Source organism: Corapipo altera, unplaced genomic scaffold (assembly GCF_003945725.1).
Source record: "Corapipo altera isolate COAL_440 unplaced genomic scaffold, ASM394572v1 1, whole genome shotgun sequence".
In the NCBI taxonomy this organism is placed as follows: domain Eukaryota; kingdom Metazoa; phylum Chordata; class Aves; order Passeriformes; family Pipridae; genus Corapipo; species Corapipo altera.
Window position 1 is genome coordinate 19418082 of NW_020884873.1, and position 15534 is coordinate 19433615.

The window sequence follows — 15534 nt, forward strand, 5'->3', positions numbered from 1 at the left end:
TGTACACAATACAGACATGGTTCCCTCATGCTCTGCTACAGAAATACTTAATTTCTTATTAAATTAGGTAACATAAGAACTCAACACGGCCAGTTTTTGTTAATAATCATAATCAGTGGCCTAACACTTGGTAATTCGTCAGTGTTTTTATTTTGATACAGCTTGATTGGTGAAAATCTGAGTCATGGTTACCTAAGGAGACACTGCTGCAGCTGATTTTTCCCATACTTCTACACAATAAAACATGCTCAAGTGATCCACTAGGATCTCTTTCACAGCAGATTCCTAAATATTCCGTTTTCTTACTGTTGGGTGCCTGATTCTTGCATTGGAAGTAATATTAAAAGCAGCCTATCCAGCTGATGTATCTGCTTTACTGAAATACCTGGCTGTGCTAGCAAGAGGAGGACCATCTCTTCAGCTGCGTTTTGCCAAGACCACACTTCAATTAAAAATAAATGCACATTATTTTTCTGAGTACAGAGAATTAAAAGAAGAATTCTCTGGTGGTGTTAATTAGTGTGTACAACCCTTTGTTTTGCCAAAGGCCTATGAACTCCTTGTTGCCTCTTGCTATTGTAACTGTTGGTGATACTAGAATTTATGATTCCAGTAATTTATATTTTCAAATGGATAATTATTAAAATATGGGGTTTGACCAATAACAGAAATTTCCTGTTTCTATTTCAACATAATTATGGCAATGTTCAGCACCATGTATAAGGTAGAATCAAAATTGGTAACAGTCCTTTTCACCTCAAACTGCCTCTCCAGTGTGATTACCAATTATTCTCAAACTTTTAGATTTGAGGCAGAAAATGGTCTCACAGAGCAGACAAAGACTTTTTAAAAATAAAAATATAATTAAAAATTGATAATTCAGAATGCCCATTGATTAAAACAAAACCAAACCAAAACCAAAACAAAACAGAACAAAACAAAACAAAACAAAACAAAAAAAAAAAAACCACACAAAAAACCCCCCAAACCACCAGAAAACGAAACCATAAAAAAGTCTGTAAGCCTGCAGATTGTTTAGAGGGGAAGGGTTGTTTTTCAAGACATCAGTGAGTTACCTGAGCTTCACATAGGGATGAGCTGAAAAAAAGAGGCCTGATGGGGTTGTGAGTTCTTTCACACAGTATTAGTAAACTTTATCTTTTTCACACACCACAGCCCCCCCCGAGAAAAGTGATTCCTTTCACATGAAACAAATCTCGGTTTTTGGCATGTATCTACCAGCAGTTGATGTTACATTGTTTTTTTAATTTAATTTCGTTTTGAAGAGTGAAAATAAAGAGCTTGGGATAGGGGTTTTTCGGTTTGGACTTTGTTTTAGGCTTTTGGGGGGGCTACTTGGAGATTTTTTTTTTGGCTTAATTTTTGCTAGGATGTACAGCTCCTTTAATGAGAAAGTGGGTGGCTCTGAAAAGAGCCTTTGGGTTACTTTTGAGGTGGGAGCGCTCCTCAGGTTTGTTTCACTTGCTTTTGGCCTTATGGCTGTCGGTCTTCTTGGGCAGCAGCACGGCCTGGATGTTGGGCAGCACGCCGCCCTGCGCGATCGTCACCTTGCCCAGCAGCTTGTTGAGCTCCTCGTCGTTGCGGATGGCGAGCTGCAGGTGGCGGGGGATGATGCGCGTCTTCTTGTTGTCGCGGGCCGCGTTGCCCGCCAGCTCCAGGATCTCGGCCGTCAGGTACTCCAGCACGGCCGCCAGGTACACGGGCGCGCCGGCGCCCACCCGCTCCGCGTAGTTGCCCTTGCGCAGCAGCCGGTGCACGCGGCCCACGGGGAACTGCAGCCCGGCCCGCGACGAGCGCGACTTGGCCTTGGCCCGCGCCTTCCCGCCCTGCTTCCCGCGCCCGGACATCGCTCCCGACGCTGCTGCCGCTGCCGCCGCTCCAAGTGACGTGATCACGTGTCACCGCACCCCACCCGCGGCTCCTCTTATAGCTTCCCCGCGCGCCTCGCTCTGCTCGTCGATTGGCTGCGCCGCGCTCTCTCCCGCTCCGACCAATGGCGCTGCGGATCCAAATCCACCCAATGGGAGTCGCCGGCGGCCGAGCCGCCCCCGGGCCGGGCCGAACCTCCGCCCGCGCCCCGCGACCGCCCCGGCACCGGCAGCGCTGGCACCGAGCGCCCCGTGAGCCCGCCTCCTAGGAAACGTGTCCGCGCCTGCCCCAGGAGAGCAGAGGCGCGCAGCCCCCTCCTGGAAACGGGGGTATCTCTGCTAAAGCCGTCGCTGTCGTTTTAGAAACAGTCCTGTGTTTTAAACCTCAGAAGTGCTACTGCAGGGCTACCTTAAAAATTTGTTATTATTACTCTAAAAGAGAAACTTTCGTTCCAGTAGGAACATCTGCAACCCGGCACTGCCGATATGTGTAGACCCTAGGCAGGAACACGTAATACAGGAGGTTTCTCTGATATTAGAGAGGGATTACTCCAATATTGCTGTAATCAAACTAGTATTGATGATTTCAAGCTGAATTGTGTTTCCAGGCTGAGTCTTCTCACCCTTTGTAAACGTAGCTGATGTAGTCAGATAACTTCTGCAATACAAGTTGCTTAATAAAGAAAAGCACTTTGTGTTTCAAGCATTGCGTAAGATTACATCACATACATAAATATGTACTAGGTGGGCGGAGAATATTTATTAGATAGGCGGGTTCATGTAAATTTTAATGTATGAAAGATGTAACTTTTTACTGCTTGGTGTGCTTGATTTGTGGAAATCTCCACCTTGTACCCTGCACAGAATAATCAATGTCTGCTTTCTAAACTAGAGTCTGTTTAGTTTAGACTCTAAAATCGGCCACAATAACTGCAAGGCTTTTCTAAAGAGCATTAGAAGTCAGGCTGACACACTGTTACTGAAAGTGGAGAATAGCTCACTGCACCTGTAAACTGAAGTGATTTCCTGAACATTTAGCATGTTTATCTGGCATGACCTAGCCCTGTCTTACCGATAAAGAGATTCGTGTTCATTTAGGAATTGCCCGTGCTTTCTCTTTATTTCCTGGCACATTTTTCTCTTCTTCCATACATTGTGAGCAAGGGCAGACAACGGACTTAGTCACGTCCTTCTGTTACAGCAGTGTTGTACAACAGGCTCTTCCTCCATTTTCCCCATAGCATGGGATTCTGCTGTCTTGTTTCCGTAAATTCTGGCTACTTGGGGGTTTTTTTATGTTGTTCCCATCTTCATTCCTTGATGGTTTTGCATTCTAAATCTAATTCTAAATGGTTTTTCTTTTTAATGCACAACAGATCTTATGATATGGGTATCATAAAATTACAGTGGGGTAGCGTGCATGCAAGACTGTGCTACTTACTCTGGGTGCTACCATTGTAATAGATTCAGGCAAGGACCAAGACACGACTCCCACCAGGCTATCCATGATACCCTTTCAAAAAAAAAACCAACAAACTACAAAAAAACCCACCAAAAACAAACAACCAAAACCCAAAACTCCAACAAAACCCCACAACAATAAAAACAAACAAAAACACTAAACCCCCAAAAGATTGCATTTAAACTTTACAACTCAGAGATCAAGAGAGAAGCACATCCTTCTTTCCAGAAGGGTACAATAACAGGAATTCTGATCTAAGCTGTACAGGGCATGCCAGCTGCAGCAGGATTACAAACAAAGCAAAATAAGAAGTTGTTCATAGCACACACAAAGTACTGTCACTATTTGTTTACTTCTGGGTAACTAAATCCAGGTCCCTGTCCTGAGGGTTTAATAACATTTCAGATGAATCGCTGCCTAATGATATGATTCAATGGATTATAATGAATTGATTCATCTTAGGCGTTGTTTTCTATTTCCATCTTTATGCGGTCACTAACCTTCAACGGTGCATTGGGCAAGTCACATCGCTCCTCGGTGTCTCAGCCCCTTCCCAGCCCATTTCCTCCCCATGATCATTTCTTATTCTGTGAACACTACTCAGAGCTACAGATGAAAAATGTGAGCACAAGATGGAGGTTGTATTAGAGAAGAATCCCAAACCCTATATCACCACAATAAAAAAAAAAAAAAAAAAGTAGAGGTGGCCTGGGCTTATGTTACCAGTAGTTCTGAGCTGAGAACATCTGTTCTGAAGCAGTAAAGATGGCATTACATGATTGTGTCCGTGACCAGTGCCATCATAAGTACATCTCACCTCCCCTTTCCACACATACCCCAAAGCCATCTTAGAGGTCTCTCAGTTGAGGGAAATTACCTACCTTCTTTAACCCCCTCTTTGAGCGCATTTAACATGTAGCAAATTCAAAGCCTTTTGCCTCAGCCAGAAGAGGATGGGTACAGCAACAGGCAAGTGTTCACTCTACCCCAACAGAGAAGGGTTCATTCACACAGAGAATATGGTAGATACTAGTCTGGTATCTTAATACTAATATTATCCACAAGTAAAATTATCTGTTAATCTCAACATTAAAATTGTTAACCAATTTTTACTTAGGGTAGCCTGTCCATGATGCATCCAGTGGTTATCTGAGCCTTGATATGAAGCAAACCTTTTAATAAGAGTATAGAGAAGAAATCATTTTGTAATTATTAGTAATACTACAGGACTTCAGTTTCTACATGCTATCGGCTACTAGAAACTACTTAGCTACTAGCTAGAGGTTGAAAGGGATGTTTAGGAACTAAAAAACAAGAATATAGTAGAAGTTCAGTGGAAAAAAAAAGTATGTATTATTTACAATGTAGTTAGTTTTTCTTTCCTGAGGTTCAGAACGCCTCTATCATCTCTCAAGGCCAGCCAAGAACTCTCCCTCCTTTCCACCTGCCTGCTAGTTTTACACAAATCACAAGGAAACCAGTATTTTGATACACTGAACATTTATTGTCTTTCATAAGACAACATGAAGTTTCCCCAGCCGATGACAATCCATCAAGATGACCATAAAGGGGATAGGGTGCAAAATTCCAGTGTACAGTATATGCAACAAATTACCTCCCTGACCACCCTGGAAGAAAGATGATTCATCAACCTCACTGCAACTAAAAAACATGATTATAAAATATTTACAGAAAAAACAACCAGTACAGAAAACAAAAACTGGACAACCATTTGTGTATGAAATGCTGCTAACACTTTTCTGGCTCCTTAAAAACCTGTTCCACTACCCTCACCAGAGCATTCGGGGTGTGTAAGGATTCAGGCAGAGCATAGTCACCCCTCTGTCCCACGCTCCCCTCCCCAGAGTATCGTTATCTCCCTCCAAGGAAGGGGGATGACTTGAGGGGAGCAGCATTGCCTTCTTTACTGTGATTTCCTTTCACCAAGTGGAAATGCTCTAGCTCTGAGAGGAGGTCCCCAGCCACACCCCATCTGTAGCGGCCTCTATTCACAGCACACTGGCAAGTTAACCTGGGGGTAGGGAACTATTCCCTGTCATGTGAGCCCTTTTGTTGCTTGCAGGAGGACTTTCCCTTCTCCTCCCTCCACAGTGATCTGATCTGTGTCCAGAGGGGTAGGAAAGTTGACTAGGACTATGACAGGTCACAGGAGACCTTCCATTTCTTTCATGAAGGCTTCATACACATCATCCTTTGTCTGTACAGAGATAGGGGCAGACGATCCAGCCTTGGGGACAGCTTTGGTTAACGGGAGGGCAGGCTCATCATCTTGTTTTCTCTGGGAGGCAGCCGAAGCCCCTTTATTCTCCCGGCGCACTCGCAAGGCAGTGGGCACAAAGCGAGTGATCTCTGCCTTGGGATTGGTGATCTGTGGCTTGGCACTGATCGTGGCCGTGGCTTTCTTCTCGATGGTGGCTGCACTGGTGTCATCCGCCTTGGGGCGCTGAATCAAGCTGGGAGGGGCGCTCAGTACCCCAGGATTTGGAATGGGAGCTGGTGGAAAGAGCCCAGGTGGGGCAGGTCCTAGTGGGGGCACCAGAGGTGGCCGTAACATGCCTGGGCGAGGAGGAGGGATACCTGTAAGGAGAAAAGAAACCGTGAGCTGTCTCCACACCTGGGAATTTTAAATTATTTCATAAAAAAAAGTGCACAGGCTCAGAATGCCAAGAAAAAAAACAAAAAGAAAACCAAAACAAAGCAATCCTCAACAAGATGCAGTAGCACTGGCTTAAAAACAAAATGTAAAAAAAAAAAAAAATGTTTTCAACCCTGCACCAAATGCTGGGTTGAAAATGCTGCTCTTCAGACTCTGAAAGCAACAGGAGCTTGTTTACTGCTCCATTTCAAATTTCAAAGTTATAATCTGAAAATAAAACTTTCTTGACGATCCATCCCACTGCAATTTCAGAGTCATCAGAAATGTCTGACCCAGGCAGAAAATATAAGTATCCCAATCTTCAACTCATTTATTGGAAAACCATTATAGCATGCAGAGCTTATTCAGAAAGAGTCCAGCAGAGCAAAAGTTTAAACTCTGAAATTCCCTTTTTCAGGGAACCTTGCCACCAAACTATACACAGCACTTACTTGTTGTTATTACACAGAAAAGTGTAACAGCATAAAACACAACACAGCCACACAGACAGGAACAAAGGCTAACTGGCCACCAATCATACTCACTGGCTTGATCACCACAGGAAAAACTGGGAAAATAAAGCAAGAAGAGACTTGGCACAGAAACAAACAGAACACTTCACCTGGTGGAGCAGGAGGGGGCAGACGAGGAGGAGGACCACGTGGAGGAGGACCTGGGGGCAGACCTGGTGGGGGGCCTGGGGGAGGACCAGGTGGTCGTCCAGGTGGGGGGCCTGGAGGCAGCAGTCGAGGCAAAGGCCCACGCAATCCTGGTAAGCCGGGAGGTCTCAGGAATGGAGGAGCTCCTGAAAGCATGCGTACAACAAAAGAGAAATTTAATTCATAGTTAAAAAAATACCCCAGCAACTGTCGTCAGCTAATACTAAAGGTCTTCAACAGCAACTTGAAAGTTGTATTAGCCAGCTGCCAGATTAAATAGAATGTTTAAAAATCTCAAAAAGAGGTAGCAGTTACAGAGTTAAAGGTTCTTCATAACAGTCAGATAGTATCTTCTCCTACTTGGAAAAAAGACTCTTCCCCACATAATGAAGTAGTAACTGAAAACAGCTACTGAGCTGAGTTTGTCAGAATTTAAACAGCTAAAAAAATTTCCTCTGTGGCATTTGATTGTTCTTCTGGCCTAAAAATAAGTACTTTTGCTCTTTTACTCCACTTCACGCACTGGCTCTGCTGCAGCCTGTGTTGCCTCTGACAAAGACAGAACCCATCAGATAGACTCAGCTACAGGAGCTCAAAAGCAAGGTAGAGCATCAAGAGACTGCTGACAGACCATACAGTCTCAGTAATTACCACACTGGGCACGTGTACTTCATCTGCAACATGTTCTGCAGCTTCAAAGCTCCCAAACTGATACCACTGCCCGTAGTACTGAGAGCCTGCATCCTTCAAAGCAGAGTAAATCAAGTATTCACCTGGTGGAGGGCCAGGAGGAAGGCCGGTGGGTGGACCTGGGGGCCTCAATGGAGGGGCTGGAGGTGGTCCTAGTGGAGGAGGCCCAGGCATAGGAGGTGCCTGTATCTGAGTTGGAGGAACAGTCTGCGCAGTCTGTTGCTGCTGTTGTGTCTGGGAAGTTGCAGTAGATGACCCGGTCTCTGCCAGAGCTTCCTCACTGAGTTGTTGTTGCTGCTGCTGTTGTTGTGATGCCTCTTCAGACTCTGATTCCTCTTCCTCCTCCTCCTCCTCTTCTGAATATTCCTCTACTTCTCTCCCTTCTTCTGGAATTTCCTGACCTGGATATGGGATATAGTTATAAAATCTGTCTACACGTAACAACTTTGTGAACATCAAAGAATCTTGAGCACACAAAATAGAAGAAGAAAAAGAAAGATACACTTTACTTCAAAGGGTAGACATCTGACCACATTTTATTGTTAAACAGAAAATGAAAATAAACAAAAAATAATAGAAGAATCATCACTGTTCTAGATAGAGCTCTGAGAACAAGAGCTATCTGTTCCTGTGAGATCTGAAGCTTCTACTACCAACCCAAATTGTAGCTATTTGATCTATGGTCTATGGGAATTTGTTTGGAGGTAAGGCAACAGGGACAGCAGGTTGGAGACACAATCTCAAAATAAACACAGTCCCCATGTAAAAGAAACTCCCACACCTTTGAAAGATATTGGAGTTTCTTTCTAAAACAAACACAAAATAATCTTTATTGGTTAACTTATTTCAGTAAAAGGGTATTTTTAAGGAGTACAAACCCATACAGGTTATAGGCTGAGCACACAATGTTACCCTTTCTCTTTCACCAATAAGTTCATATTTCATTTTAGCAATTGTTTAAAAGTTAAGCAAGAAAAGGTTGAGAAGAAAAAAACCCAATAAATTCCTACTCTTAACTTCAACTCTGCTATGCACAGTGCATACACTACTTAACCAAAAATAAATTAAAAACCCCCCAAACAAATAACAAAACCAAATACCTAACCACAGCTGATACTCTAAGCAGATCAGACAGTAAAATGTTTACTCTATAATGGCATATCACCTCATACCATATCCATCTTACTCACCTGCCATTCGTAACATCATGGCCTGGAGTGGAGTCAGTTCTTTCATGTTCTTTTTCTTTTTTCGTGACTTCCCAGGCATGTCTGCAAACCGGACACTGTGACCTGGGGAAACCAAAATACAGACAAGGGTGGCAGGATGTAGGAAGAAAATAATAAAAATCAGATAGAGTTACGTCTACACCTGTTATGGATAACGTATCATTCTAACATAATGATGCTCTCTACATAAGAGTTAACATTGGTGTTCCTGACTATTTGAAGTTTTGCTAGCCTAGTATTCTCTATCAATTGGTCTCCCCCAAGCAAGTAAGCATATTTTATAAGCATTGCCAATGCAATGCTTCAGGTGAAAAATGGCTTACGAGCTATAAGCTAACTCAACTTTTAAGAAAACAGGTTTATCTGAAAGTTGCTCCACTTCTAGACCATTCTAGAAGTGCTTCCTTCTGACTCATCTATTAATAAAAATCCTTCAGCTGGAATTTAGGTGAGTTAGAACAGAGTAGCTGACTAAATAAATGACACACACATCATGTCAGGAGAGCAGATAAACTCTACCAAGTAGTGTTTTCCTTCTGAAAAATCAAACCCCAATCTTTAAGTTCCCCCCCATACCTGATTTCTTTTCTTCACCACCTTCCCTCTCCTTGTCATTGTCACGATGCAGGAAGTCCTCGCCTTCACTGTCTGCATCTGACCTATCGCTGTCACTATCATCGCTGCTCTCATCATGCTTGTCTTGATCCATATCCTCAGGATAACCTTCATCTTCACTAGTGCTGGACATATCATCATCATGCCCTCGCTGTCCTGCAGAAAGCAAAGTATTAGGAAATGCATGAAATCCAGATACGCTGCTGTGAAAGAACATTTTGTATGCCTACAGTAAGAAAATTCCCCCTAGCAACAGCACTGACAAACTGTCATCCCTTTACTGCTTAGCACATATTCTGAGAGAATATTTTGGAGAATGTATTTATAAGATTTCCTATTAGCATGCTGGTTAATTGGCAACTGCTACTGCAACTCATTAACTTCTATTCAGCAATTGCCCACCACTGAAATACTTTGATGCTTTCTGGCATGATATAAAGCTAATCCATCCATTCACAAAAGTTTCTAAGGATGATACAGCAACTGTGTGAAAAGGAAGACCTAGGTTCTCCCAGCAAATGCACACTCAGGGTTGGCTGGGGATTTTGTTTTTGTGGTTTTGGTTTGAGGTGGGTTGGTCTGGGATTTTTGTTTATTTGGTGGGTTTTTTAAAAGGAAGAATTCTCTGAGAATAGCTGGTTTTTTTGAAGGGATAATATGTACAATCTTTCAGCACTGTTAAGACCACATGGGAATATATCCAATCTGTGCAACCTAACAGAAAAAAAAAAAAACCTGAAAAATGTAATTAGAAGTTTCAACATTTAAAAATGTACCTAGTAAACAAAACTGCAGATATCATGAATATATCAGAATCACCTCAGAGATGCACTAATTTAAGAAAAGCCCTTCAAGTAGTACTAACACCCATACTGCCAAGAGAATACCTTGTCTAGGGCACACTACATTCATAGCAAAACAGGTCAAGGAAAACTCCAGACAGTAACAGGAAAGTTCTTACCTGCTTCAGAACTGTAAGAAATCTCCTCCTCTCGCCTTCGAGGAGCCATTTCCAAGGTGAAACCCACTTTACGGCCATACATCTGCAGGACCTGAGGTGGGGGTGGCCCTGGTGGAGGTCCAGGGGGCTTCCTGCCTGGAGGTAAACGTGGAACACCAAGCCCAGGAGGAGGAAGTACAGAAATGGACCGAACTGGTGGTCTGGAAATAAGAAAGGAAATGAGAAATGTAGGAACGCAAACAAACAAAAGCAAACATGCCCTTAACAGAATTATTTAGCATCATTGCTTGCACAGTAGCCTTCTAAAAAGAAACGTGAACATTCATAAAGTATAGATCTGACACGAGGACTTTACAACCTCATACAAAGACATGACTGCTGAAGATCACACAAAAGCTTCTCAGAAAGCAGCTGAAGAGAACACTGAAAAAAAGCAAAGATTGAATCCTACCACAGAAGAGGAATGAAGTAATCACAGAGTTGGTGAAAACAGAAGGCTATTCAGAAGGAAACAGAAAAAACTAGTAGTAAGATGAAAAAAAATAATAAACAAGCAAACTAGGAGTTTATACGAACTACTCATATAAACTGAATATGCTAGCAGGACAAAAGAACAGACATATGGCAATTTAAGGGGCATTTATGTTCAAAGTGGCAGGGTTTAAAGTTTTACCAATGTGCAAAAAGCCAAAAACTAGAAGGCAAAGTATTTAACTCAAAGGAATTTAAACAAAGACCTGTAAGAGTAGGGAAAGATTAAAAAAGACTTTGGTTCCGAATTCATGACTTCTGCAAGTCAATATTACCTCTGCTTCTGTCCCTAGCTCCTTCCCAGTAACAGGAGTGCCTCCCCTCTAAGTTTCTTTTTCCACTTACCCATAGGCTGATGTCTTCTTGAGGATAGATGGTGGTTGGGCCCCTGGAAGGGGAATGTCCTGTATGAGGATGTTGGAGGGAGCATGAGGCATATCTGGTAAGGGGATACTTTCCACTTCAACATGCTGAGCATTCTGTAAAGGAGGGGTAAAAAAAAAAAAGAGAAAGAACAGGTTACTCCCATAGAAGCTACCGCACAACCTCAGTACCTCAGAGAGTACAGAACACATGGGACCTGCTATCACTTGTCAAAGGTGTCTGTTCTTAGGGCATGTTATCTTGCAGCAGCCTATGAAAGAAATTTGGGAAAGTGTCAGCAGTAAAAGCTTTCAATGCAAAACAAAGCACATGCAATGCACTTATGAAAGGCTTTAGTATTCATGTTTCTATTTCCCTTTAGACCTCCAGTCTCCAAAACTAAGTGGCTGCAGACAAGTATGGTTGTATTTTTTGAGTACTCAGCAAGCACAAATCCCACACTGATGCATATTCCAAAGGAAAAAAACCAAGAAGTCTGACAGATCCTTGTATTTGCACAACACTATGTTCTAGAATACAGCAGAGAAGAATGTTAGAGAAAGATCTTTAAAAGAATGCCAAAGGCTTCTCATTATTTCTAGCAAGAGATTTAGCAGAAATTCACAGATATATCAACTGCACACTCACAGGTTTGCTTTCTTTAATACAGAAAACAAAATGCTGATATTGTTGATTTGCAACATAAATTTCCCTTTCCTCCTTTCATGTTGAATGAGATCAGCATATCAGAGACAAACAGTGGCTTGACAACAGCCACAGTGTCCTCACTGAAATGCTCTAATTGGAGGTACTGTGCAAATTATTGTAAGCATTTCACATGGGTTACATGGCACTGGTCTCTAATAAAGCTCCTTCCTTTGTAACTGTCCCACCTAATGAGCAGACAAAGAGAATAACACTACAACAGCTACAGGACTGAAATATATTAAGCATTACCTTGACAGCATCAAAATACTGGCTGAGTTGTGATCTCTTCTGCTCGTATTCCACTTCCAACTTGCGCAGTTCTTTATAGATGTCAGGATTCTCCTTCTCATAGAGCCGCAAGATACGTTCAAAAGTCTCACGGAGTTTTTTGCGTTTATCCTTCAGCACTTTTTCATTAAGTTGTGGCTGCTGTACTGGGTTAAACTCTGATCCAAGACAGTAAATAAATGACAAAAAAAATCATAAATTACTCTACTGCACAACTGTGATGAATGAAATCAATTCAAAGCAAAAACATCTTCAAACCCTATTTTCAGGAAGTCTTCAGCCTTATGACAACACTCTCCTTCAACTCTAAGTTATATCACACACACTACTCATTCTTTTTATCAGACACCTTCTTGAAAAAGGTCCTTTTTGATGGCACCACATCACCTTAAATTGTAATTAATCTCCAGCTTTAACAGCATCTCCCCTTCTAACAGGAAAGGAAATATTCTATTTAGTCTCCCCAGTCATCCCTTAAAACTAAGCCATACATCTACATGAAACACTGCCCAAGTCCAACACCTGGGACCTCTTACTCACCCATCTCATCCAATTTTTCCATGTCCCGGATAATCTGCTTTGGATCTTTCATCTTCAGTACAGCTGCTCGTACCATCATTCGTTGCTTTTTGTTCTAAGATCAGAAATCAAGCAGATCAGAAAAGTGTCACAGAAGAAAGACATAGAACATCTGTTACCCTTTCTCAATATTTCCAGTCTGGAGAAAAAAAACACACCTCAAAATGCCCTGCAAATGTTCACCATGGTAAAAATCAGAAGCAAAGGTAACTAAAAACTCCTGGTAATTTTAATTCCACTATCTCGATAATTACAAATGCTACTATAATTCATTCAATTAAGACACATACAATCAACACAATAACCAACTGACAAAATAGAGTAAAACACTAAAAAGTGTGTGAATCTTGGGTGGTTTATTTGTTGTTTGGTTTTTTTGTATTGGGCTTGTTGCTTGTTTGCTGGCTTTGTTTTTTTTTCTAATTTTACTCCTAACTACTTACAATAATATTTAAAAAAATATTACAAGTTAAAAACCAGCAGGTGATGAGACATGTTTACTCAAAACAAGATTTCTGTTTTCTTAAACTACTTGTTTGGATAGTATTTTCCAAAGTCAATCTTAGGATACCAACCAAAACATCTGTAGTCTAGGAATCAGCCACAGCCCATTACAGTCACAAACATGATACACAGTACAGAAAATGCCAACTAAATGTTCCCAATCTCTTTATTTACCTTCTTTAGTTCCCTTTTCCTAGCTTCCTTCCCTAGAGGGGGAAAGAAAAAGAAAATAACAACTTGAAAGACACAGTCAAATGGAAGAATCTTTCCTTCATCAAGACTAGTGCTGTTTCTCAACAGCTCACTCATCTTCAAAGACTGTAACTGTAACTCAACTTCCCACTGAGAGAGAAATACAGCATGAAATAGATTTCTGTTTCAAGTGTTTTATACAGAAAAAAAAGGAGATACTGCAGTCTTCATGTCTCCAGAAGCAGAACTTTTTCCATACAAAAAATAGAACAACAGGTAACAGAAGTCATAGTAATACGTGCAACCATGAAAAGATTGCTGCACAGAAGCAGAAACAGAGTCAACAGACAACACACTCGAAAAATATCTAGGCTTTGAGTATGCATCTGAAATAAAGCATTTCCATCATGTAAGTCTAGATTTTCTTTATGTACTTAGCCTTGATAACATCTGACATGTTACCAAAAGCAAAAAAAACAGTTAAAACAACTCCCTCATCTAACCAGAGTACCTACAAAAGTTGACATGTTCCTCAAATTCCAATCTCAGTCAGATTAACTCTGCCCCAGGAAGCAGCCTGCAGTTTAACTAACAGCTAAATACGAACTGATAACCACAGTGAGAACCAAGAGAGAAATACTCAGAGAAGCAACAGCATGAAAGCAAGAAGCCTTCTCAGACAAAACTGAGATGTTTTTCAAGTTAGGGACACTCAGTTCTGATTCACGAGTGAGGATCTTATCCTCAGAAAAAGCTTTTTATCTGCTTTCAAAGGCACTCCCCATTCCCATCTGCTTAGCTTTTATGGATACTTACGGGCCTGATCGGTGGGATTCATAAACTTCCCACTCTTGGTGGATGATGTAGATCTCCGCCCCATTTTGATCTTTTTTCTTCTGCCTCAAAAAAACGAACTTAAAAAATAGGGAGAGACCTGGAAAAGATTATACAGTTTCAGGTCCTATGCACTGATAACTTAATTATGATTATTTCTCTTCTCTTCATTGCACTAAGGTTGCATCCTCAAATAGCTCAAACACTTGCAAGGTCCTCACACCCAACTCCGAGCTCATGCCACTCTAATTAAATACTACTAATTTAACTAAGTACCTACTTACTACTACTTCACTAAGAAATAATTTTAAACTAATTGATAATTGTCATTATTCACACTAGTACACAAACCAAGAAGCTTTGTGCTTACACTGTGAAGGGGTGCGGGGGGGGGCAGAAACACATATTCTATTTTTCTAAGAGCATATCAGAGTTCAGCTTCTCATTTACTCTCACAAGAGCTCTCCAGTTTTCATCTCTGCCGCAAATGTTTCCCCCCAAATTTCCTCCCTTCCTCAGATTCTAAGCTGTCACTGCTGTCCCTCCCCAGTACCCACTGTATCCATCAGCAGGTGTGCTGCACACATCCATGTCTTCTTCGCCTCCTCAGAGCCCACTTGTGCTCCCTGTCTCCATCAGCATTATTTCAAGCTGTGTTGTGATGACCAAAGAAAGGGTTATTCTGGAAAAGATTATTTCCTGTCTTTTGACATTTCTTCACCTTACAGATGACTATCTAAGCGTTCAAACTACAGACCGGGATGTTTCTTCTCTCTCAGTTTTGCTCTCCCTCTACCTCCACTCCTAATTGCCTGACAAAATACTGGGGTTTTTTTGCAAGACACTATCATTTCTTTAGGTGGGAAGCTCACCACACAGAGGTAGCAGTTACATTTACACCCCGTATTTCCCACATTTCTACCACTTAAAGGGTAAAAGGAAAGAGAACAAACTTCTGAAACCTCGATCCCAAATCTTCTTAGGACTCAAAGCAAAGAGTTTCAATGAAACAAGTTAACATACAAAGGTGGAAAAAAAAATAAAAATCAAGCACTAAATTTATGACTTTTTTGGCCACTGAGGAACGGGGCAGAAAGCCCTCCCTTCTCCTCCCCCGACAGAAGGAGGAAGGGAAGGCGGGAGCGCAAACCACCGCCTTCTCCTCGCTTCCTTTCTCCTCGCAACCCAGCACCGTCCACCGCTCTCACCCCTCCGCCGGGCCGGGCCGGGCTCCCTCCCGCTGCAGCCGCGGCCTCTCAGCCCCGCGCCCGCCTGCGCGGCCCCGCCGCCATCTTGCCCCGGCACCGTGTGGCTGCGCGCGGAACCGGGCTCCGGAAGGGGCCGCCCCAACTCTATGGTTCCGCCGCCCCTCGC

The 15534-nt window shown here is 42.3% G+C and overlaps 4 protein-coding genes across 5 annotated transcripts in view; 1 reads left to right on the forward strand and 3 right to left on the reverse strand.

Moving 5' to 3' along the window:
- LOC113958117 (histone H2A-IV) overlaps positions 1-1889 on the reverse strand; it is a 19863-nt gene extending 17974 nt beyond the window's left edge. Inside the window, exon 1 of one of the 2 annotated variants that reach the window (XM_027666235.1) lies at positions 1551-1889. In XM_027666235.1, the coding sequence (XP_027522036.1) occupies positions 1551-1868 (318 nt within the window). In that variant the 5' untranslated portion in view covers positions 1869-1889. Of the gene's footprint in view, positions 1-1535 lie in introns of both variants that reach the window. The other variant, XM_027666225.1, reaches the window with a different exon arrangement.
- LOC113958096 (histone H2B 1/2/3/4/6) overlaps positions 1-15534 on the forward strand; it is a 23218-nt gene that overhangs the window by 3177 nt on the left and 4507 nt on the right. The window lies entirely within an intron of this gene.
- On the reverse strand, positions 4835-15472 carry WBP11 (WW domain binding protein 11). Its single transcript, XM_027666062.1, has 12 exons — positions 15369-15472; positions 14143-14260; positions 13309-13340; positions 12592-12685; positions 12013-12209; positions 11038-11171; positions 10162-10361; positions 9162-9356; positions 8547-8648; positions 7440-7757; positions 6630-6812; positions 4835-5949 (listed from the first exon to the last, which is right to left on the reverse strand). Exons 2-12 carry the CDS (start codon positions 14204-14206, stop codon positions 5516-5518), a joined length of 1953 nt encoding a protein of 650 aa, XP_027521863.1. The 5' UTR covers positions 14207-14260; positions 15369-15472; the 3' UTR covers positions 4835-5515.
- ART4 (ADP-ribosyltransferase 4 (Dombrock blood group)) overlaps positions 6169-15534 on the reverse strand; it is a 24510-nt gene continuing 15144 nt past the window's right edge. Inside the window, exons 4-5 of the mRNA XM_027666105.1 lie at positions 12346-12349; positions 6169-6179 (exon numbers count right to left, since the gene is read on the reverse strand). Coding sequence (XP_027521906.1) covers positions 12348-12349 — 2 coding nt within the window. The 3' untranslated portion in view covers positions 6169-6179; positions 12346-12347. The remainder of the gene's footprint in view (positions 6180-12345; positions 12350-15534) is intronic.